The 7,945-nt window shown below is 54.6% G+C and overlaps 1 protein-coding gene across 1 annotated transcript; it reads left to right on the forward strand.

Moving 5' to 3' along the window:
- Nucleotides 1–666: 666 nt before the first annotated feature.
- Nucleotides 667–6,159, forward strand: LOC105181076 (uncharacterized). Its single transcript, XM_011137598.2, has 2 exons — nucleotides 667–839; nucleotides 4,616–6,159. The coding sequence occupies exons 1-2, from the start codon at nucleotides 808–810 to the stop codon at nucleotides 5,112–5,114; spliced, it is 531 nt and encodes a 176-aa protein (XP_011135900.1). The 5' UTR covers nucleotides 667–807; the 3' UTR covers nucleotides 5,115–6,159.
- The last annotated feature ends 1,786 nt before the right edge of the window (nucleotides 6,160–7,945 follow it).

Consider the following 7,945-nt stretch of genomic DNA (forward strand, 5'->3'; position numbering starts at 1 on the left):
GGAAATTTTTGAACTTAAAATCAGTAATTAATAACCTCTGTTTTTTTTCCTGTTATACAGGATGTTCAAAAAGACTTCAGGATTTTAAGGGCAGAAAAAGCATTCACAAAATGAAGGAAAAAGGTTCTAATGAACACGGGTCGGAAAATTAACATTGCCGGAATTGTTCTTTAAAAGTCTGTTTCTTCTGCCTTCTTTATACCTGCCTGATATCCCTACATTATCAATGTATTCTACTAATGATAATGTGTGGATATCAGACAGGTATAAAATATATCGGGCCACTGCAGATCCTCTCCACTGGCGAAAACTGAGAATTTCGATCTTACATATGTATCTCGGAGGTCTTAAAAGCCCGTATAAACTTTGTCCGGTCCAAAAATATTCGACATTTTACAGGTTTTATACATTTGACAAATTTGCGCGTCCGCCATTTTGAATTGAGGGCCTAATTTAGAAAACGGGCTCGATACGATTGCAGAGCAATTCATCGCGAGTAAATTAAAAAAAAATGCATGGAAATCGGTGAAGAATTACGCCGTCTAGCGATTTTCGTCCATAAAAAGACCCATTTGCCCCACTGTGTGGCGGGGCACGGCGGCAGGACCGCGCAAGGCTCCTTGGGAGGTCCCGCGAGTGGAGGGGGCTCCGAAGTGATATCCATGCGGAAGCCGGAAGGGTTCGGCCTATTGGGATCTCGATCCCCGAGCGAGCAAGCGAGCGAACGGCGAAACAAGCGAGCGAGCGTACGAGCGAACGAGCGATCGAGCGTAAGACAGAGCGGACGGTTAAGGCGACCCACCGGACATGGAGCCGGGCAAGGAGGAGGAAGCGGCAGCGTAAGCTCTCCATGTTCTCTACGCACCTCGCGAAGTAGGAAGTCGCGCCGCCATTAGGCAGCCAGCCGTGGCCGGGTTTCCCTAATTAGTGCTGCTGCGGAGGGCCGCTTCCCGGTCCCTACTGTGCGAATTCTTGGCGAGGGAGACCCGTGGCCCGGGCTCGGCGGCGAACGTCCAATAGAGTTGGCGTACTAAGTCGCACGTCGCGTAAAAGGACGTGCCCCGACGCACGCTACAAGCACGAGCCGGTCACGCGCGACACGCATGTGAGTGGCGTGTGCGCGAGCTGGTAGTGCACGCGGTCCGTCGGAAACTTTTGGGTTGCTGTCCGAACGGTTGGTGCGGTCGAGATCCAACCCATTTTGCGATCAAGAATTATTAGCGGAATCCGGCGGGCGGAGAGTCCGCCGACGCCTCGAACTGTATAAAATCGGGCATATTTTTGTGATCGAATTCGGTCTGACGGGATTAGCCGTCAAGCTCACGACGTTGTATCATATAGAATATATTTGTGTGTTCGTAACCAGCAGCCGAACGAGTTATTAATTCCGCGACGAGATCTATTTCGCGGACACGCCCATCTCCAACTTAGATCACTCCGAGCTAGTCGGTCCTGCACGGGGCGATAATCGAGAGTTGCGATCCGACGGCGGATAATTGGCGACAATCACGAGAATCGGTACGACCGTCTCCGTACCTGGCGCCCAACAATTAGCAAGATTTTCCGATTTGGTGGGATTTCGTCGGATCGGACCCGCGGCTTTCGCTACCGGCGGAATTTCTGCGACGTGGAAATCTTGCGCGGATCATTGGCGATACTTCGGTGAAAAACGTCGCAAGAAATTTGGGCGCCCAACATGGAGCCGCGCAAGTAATAGATTATCGCGGGATTCGGGATGGGAATTGTCGTTGGTAAAAGTCGTTGTATGAGCGGAAAAATGTATAGCTCGTCGGCTGGTTGAGACGAACGAATTTAAGCTTTCTTTGTCTCGTCTGTTTGTGTGTGTCCGCATGAAAGTGTGTCCGTCCTGTGTCGTCCCCCCGGGGCAACAACACGCAGTCATCAACAACCAAAGGCTCGCTAGTGAAATTCGGCGGTTGCGCGTGTCAGACGCGTGATCCACGAGGATAAATGCGTGCGGCGGCGTGTGTGCGTGAGTGAAGTGATGACGCGGAGGGGGTTCGCGCGACAACGACCGACGAAAAGATCGGAAAGCTTCGCGCAGACGTTCGAGTTTCGCGGCGCGGTAGAGAGAAGGGTCGGCGAGAGGAAGCCGTCAGGACCGTAACGCCGCATTCCGCGTTCGAGCGACAACAGGGGGGACAGGAAAATTTATTTGTTTGGATTGTTCGTTATCTTTCCGTCTTTCCCTTTTCGTGGGGTACCGTCGCGCGTGCCTGAGCGGGCGGCGGGCCGTATCGGTCATTAGGGAGGGGAAGACCTCTTGGAGGGTAATTTGGATGTTCGATTCGGGCCGACCAGGATTTAGCACGGATTAGAGTAGGAGGCGAAAGTGACCGCAGAAAAATCGGCAGTGTTAGGCGGGGGAGAGATTACGCACAGTGCTCACTCTCCTCTTCTCCTGTCACGTCAAGAATTAATTTTTTTTTTGGGTTGTTATTTCTTCCTTCTTTGAGGTTCTTGTCGTTCTTTTTTTTGTCGGACATTTAGTTGGCGTTTCGGAAGGAAAGTCGATTTTTTTGTGTTTGATTTGTTCGAGCCCTTGAGGTTGAGACGTTTGTTTTCTTTTGGGGTTTCGTTTTTCCTTCCCTCCCGGTATTAGTAATTGGTTCGTGGACAGGGAGAAGAAGGGGCAAAATGCTCGGGGCTAAGTCGAGGGGGGCCCAAACCCCCGAATCGGCGGCGAGGGGTTGGATCGACGCCCTCACCGTCGAGCAATTAAGGGTAGAGTGCGAGAAGCGCGGGCTATCTACACTGGGGATTTTGCCCGTATTGAGGGATCGATTGCACCGGCACGAGCTCGCTGCGGCCGAAGCGTTAGATCCGCCACTCGGGCAGGTGTTGGACTTGCCGACCGACGAAAAAATCCGCGCGTTAGGAGCGGCATCCTTCCCCGAACCCTCGGAGGAGACCGAGCGGAAGAGACGCAAAAGAGTGGTCCGAGAGTATTTACGGGAACGCGAGACTCGGCCAATCGGAAACGGGGGCGACATGTGGCGCGGAGAGGCGCGTCGGCCGTCCATTGGGCAGGGGGCGCAGCGCGTATTCGACCGTGGACGCGCTGAATGCGCTGAGGAGGTGAAATATTAGCTTCTCGGGAATCCGTGGGGCGGACGCAAACGCATTCTTAGAAAGGATTCGCGAGGCAAGAGAGGTCGTAACCATGACGGACGACGACGTTTTAAAATTCCTACCGTATTTTTTGAACGGGATCACCCTCATCTGGTTCCGGGCTAAGCAGCCGCAATGACCCACGTGGCGAGCGTTTGAGGTGGACTTTCGCACGCAGTTCGGGGTAGCGGATTTCCAATTTGAGTTGCGAGACGAAATTATGCGACGCACGCAAGGAGAGAGTGAGCCGGTGGCCGACTACCTGGCCTGCCTGATGGCCCTCTTTCATAGGCTCGACCCGCCTTGGTCGTTGCGAGAACAGCTAAATTATGCGCACCGCAACTTGCTACCCCGGCTACAGATCGTCATGCATAGGGTTGAGTTCGCGGATTTTGACGGATTAGAGACGTTAGCTACCCGAATCGAGCTGAGTTACGCGACGGCCAGCAGATACCGAGCCCCGTCACTGCCGGAGCGATCAGTCTGCCCGGATTTAGCGTATCGTCCGCCACCTCGGAGGGCGAAGACGGCGGCAGCGTTAGTCGCTACCGACGTTCCGGACCTGTGGGGACGGGAGCGTCATTGGGGAATGGAACAAGGAGAGAGAGAGGTAGTTAGGGTCGCGGACAGGGACTCGCGAGAGGATATCATGGGACCATTTCCCCAGAGTTGGACCGGCTTCTTGTACCTGCTAGTAGTGCAGGATCTTTTTACAAAGTGGGTGGAATGCCGAGTTCTCCGTGCGGCCACGGGGAGGCTTATCAGCGAAGCTCTTGACGAATTAGTAGTTTCGCGCTAGGGAACACCGCGGTACTTGCTAACGGACAATGGGGCGGAGTTCGTTAACAAGCCAATAGCGGCATTTGCGAAAGAACACGGTATAGAGCACACGACCACCCCGCCCTACCATCCTCAGGCGAACCCCGTGGAACGGGTGAACCGCGTTCTCAAAACTATGATCGTCGCGTTCATTAAGCAAGATCACCGTGAGTGGGATGGACGACTCAAAAATTTTCGCTTCGCATATAACTCGGCACATCATTCGTCGTTGGGAATGTCGCCGGCCTTTCTTAATTTGGGACGCGAACTCGAGCCGACCGTGTCGTTACGGCGCCGCCGGGAGGGCCGAAAGGATCTCGATCTCGGAGACCTCGTAAATTGGTGCGAGCGGAGAAAGTAATTAGCGTCGCTCATAGATTGAGTGCGAGAAAATTTAGCGCAGGCCTACGAACAACAAGCCGGCCGATACAACTTGTGTAAGCGACCGGCGACCTTTGGTGTTGGTGACTTCGTGTGGAAGCGGCAGCATGTGCTGCCGTCGGCGGCCAACTATATTGCGGCCAAATTGGCGCCGAAATACTAGGGCTCGTTTGTAGTGGTCGCGCGATTATCGGGTGCCGTGTATGAATTAGCCGACGACTGAGGTAGGTCGATAGGGAAGGTCCATACCAAGGGTCTTAAACGATACGTGTCCCCCTTACAGACTCCCGGCGGAGCACGAGATAGGGACTCGACCCCGACCGACCCCCAGCAAACAGCAGCGAACGTGGGTGCTCGCCGAGCTAGTAGCCCGCCAGCGGAGGACCGGCGCGACCACCGAGACCAGGCGGGAGGCCAAGGAAATGGCCCGCAGTGTGAAGGAGCCCGAGCCCGACTGGGCAGTCGGCAAGCGGCGCTTGGACGAAGACGCCTGGGCCGCGGTGGAGGCGGAGGATATCGCCGCGGCCGAAGACCGTGCGCGAGCGAGGGTGCGCGCTTTAGAGGCGGCTCGGCCCAGGACCCCGCGCTGGGTGGCGACCTGGGCCCCGAAGAAATGTTGGAGGTGCGAAGGAGTCGGGCACACCATTGCCCAGTGCCCGAGCCCCCAGCACACGGAGACGCGTTGTTACCGCTGCCAGCGCCCGGGGTACACGATGAAAACGTGCCCCGGGTGCAGCCAGATCTGGCAGCTGATAGCCCGTAGGGACCGTGACTTAAAATAGGCGAGGCGCGGCCGGCCATCCAATAATTTCTTTTTTGCTTTTTCCTGCCACCGGAGCGTGTTCTTTTTTTTTCTTTTCCCCGTTTTTGGTTTTTTTCCTTCCTCTGAATAATTTTTGTTTTAATTTTGGTTTTCCGTGGGAACGGACGCAATTATTGTATTTTTATTGTGACCTATGTATCGCCGACGAAATAAGAACGGAGGAGGGCGTACAAAGTGAAATCTTGGTGTCTTATTTCCCGAAATCCCTAGCATTAGCGCCGTCGCGCGGAGCAAGGGGGGATGTCGCTTAACGATTGCGAGCGTAGGGTGCCTCCGCGGTATGAGCCCACATCTGAGAGTCGATCCATCCTTCGATAGAGCGGCCGACGGGTCTCCCCCTGGACCGGAGCGGTTGCGGCATAAGGACGGCGAGCGGCGCGACGGATCCGGGAACGCCTGAAGAGGAACCGGCTCTCGAGACAGCCGCCGAAGGTACCAAGCGAGGCTGGGCACCCTACGCGCGTAGATTAAGCTTACGTGAGAAATTAGTTAGTAATAAGTCTTGGGGGGGGATATCCGCCATTTGTGTTCTCTTTTTGGGTTTGTGGTTGTTTGGTCAAAGGTCATTGGTGTTGGTGGAGGGAAAACCCTGTCTTTCCGGATTAGCGAGCTAGCCGTTGGTTAGGATAAAAAGGTCGAGTGAGGCTCGGTCAATCGTTCGGACAGACGACCACCGTAGAGATCTGGTACGTAGACCGGGGAGACTTACAGCGGACGATAAGACCGAGGGACTCGGTCCTTTTCGGGGAGGAGGAGTGTAACGTGGCAGCCTGGGGCGCCCGTTACAGAGTGTCTAAAATTGTGCAAACCCGTCGATTTGGCGTCGGAACGCCCGTGCAAGCGGGGCAGCTGCGGGTTACGAGCTGATATTAGCATATGCCGGGATTTTACCCAGAGGTTTTGGCGTGCTAGAGCGAGTTGACGGAGGGGCCGTGGGGCCCGGAGCTTTTGGAGATTTTGGGCGGAAGCCACCAGGAATCTGCCTTCGTCGGTGATCGCGAAGCTAATCAGCGAAGATCCGCAGCCAGCAGCTGAAAGAGTGGAGAAGATTCCGCGGAGCGGCGGGGCATGGCGGCGGGACCGCGCAAGGCTCCCTGGGAGATCCCGCGAGTCTCGGCAGGATGTCCGAGGTGATATCCATGCGCAAGCCGGAAGGATTCGGCCTATTTGGATCTCGATCCCCGAGCGAGCAAGCGAGCGAGCGTACGAGCGAACGAGCGATCGAGCGTAAGACAGAGCGGACGGTTAAGGCGACCCACCGGACATGGAGCCGGGCAAGGAGGAGGAAGCTGCAGCGTAAGCTCTCCATGTTCTCTACGCACCTCGCGAAGTAGGAAGTCGCGCCGCCATTAGGCAGCCAGCCGTGGCCGGGTTTCCCTAATTAGTGCTGTTGCGGAGGGCCGCTTCTCGGTCCCTACTGTGCGAATTTTTGGCGAGGGAGACCCGTGGCCCGGGCTCGGCGGCGAACGTCCAATAGAGTCGGCGTACTTAGTCGCACGTCGCGTAAAAGGACGTGCCCCGACGCACGCTACAAGCACGAGCCGGTCACGCGCGACACGCATGTGAGTGGCGTGTGCGCGAGCTGGTAGTGCACGCGGTCCGTCGGAAACTTTTGGGTTGCTGTCCGAACGGTTGGTGCGGTCGAGATCCAACCCATTTTGCGATCAAAAATTATTAGCGGAATCCGGCGGGCGGAGAGTCCGCCGACGCCTCGAACTGTATAAAATCGGGCATATTTTTGTGATCGAATTCGGTCTGACGGGATTAGCCGTCAAGCTCACGACGTTGTATCATATAGAATATATTTGTGTGTTCGTAACCAGCAGCCGAACGAGTTATTAACTCCGCGACGAGATCTATTTCGCGGACACGCCCATCTGTGGGACCGATTGTTCTATCACTAGCTCGTTCCACGGTTGTACTTCCGTTTTTTCGCGGTCTGAAGCGAATAACTCCTTCGTGAGAGAGTCCTCGTCTGTCGGGATGCCCGCAGATAGAAAAGTATCCGTCGGTGTGTCATCCGTGACGAGCCGTGATTCGAAGTTCACGTGACCCTTGTTTGATAAACCTGGAAAACATCGAGAGTTATTCCTTGGAAGGCTGTGTCGACTTTTCCGCCCATGTTCTGCAAATATAGATCCAGAAAGCTCGTACACACCTAGGTTATGATCGGTTGACGGCCCCTTCTGACTCGCAGGCGTTGCCCTGGGAGAGTTGGTCAGGTTTATGTCTACCTGGCTAGTATCGTTACCTGGGCGTTACCTCTATGTCCTGCACGGTCTCCCTTTGTATGTCCTGAGTCTCCTGTCGACTCGGGGATACGGCTGACGACGAAGCTGCGGAGGGGAGAAATACCCTAACTTCTCTCTGCGTCAGTGTGTTGATTAAGCGTGCCAGCTTATTTTCAATGCCCGCGAGGCGATCTCTGGAAGGTGCCCCTCCTCTTTTCTTCGACTTATGCGAACACTTACCCATATCGGTATATTAGCTGAAAATTTTGCTGATATGTAGAAAATGCTCACGAAGCTGTTGGAAAGCGCAGCAACAGGAATACAATGAAGATTCCGACGCTCGCAACGGCGAGACCGCTACGAGCGCGCCACCTTTCGCTTTAAGAGGAGTTCAAGCCTGTTGGAAGGGCCGTGACGGAGCGTGACTACACAATTATATTCATTCAGAAAACTATATATCCACTCACGAAAACTAGCATAATTCCCTTTATATCTCGGGTATTTTCTGTGCACATAATATATACACGAGATTGGCCATAACCCTCTTTGGCATCAGTAT

Source organism: Harpegnathos saltator, unplaced genomic scaffold, assembly GCF_003227715.2.
Source record: "Harpegnathos saltator strain DR-91 unplaced genomic scaffold, Hsal_v8.6 scaffold47, whole genome shotgun sequence".
Taxonomy (NCBI): Eukaryota; Metazoa; Arthropoda; class Insecta; order Hymenoptera; family Formicidae; genus Harpegnathos; species Harpegnathos saltator.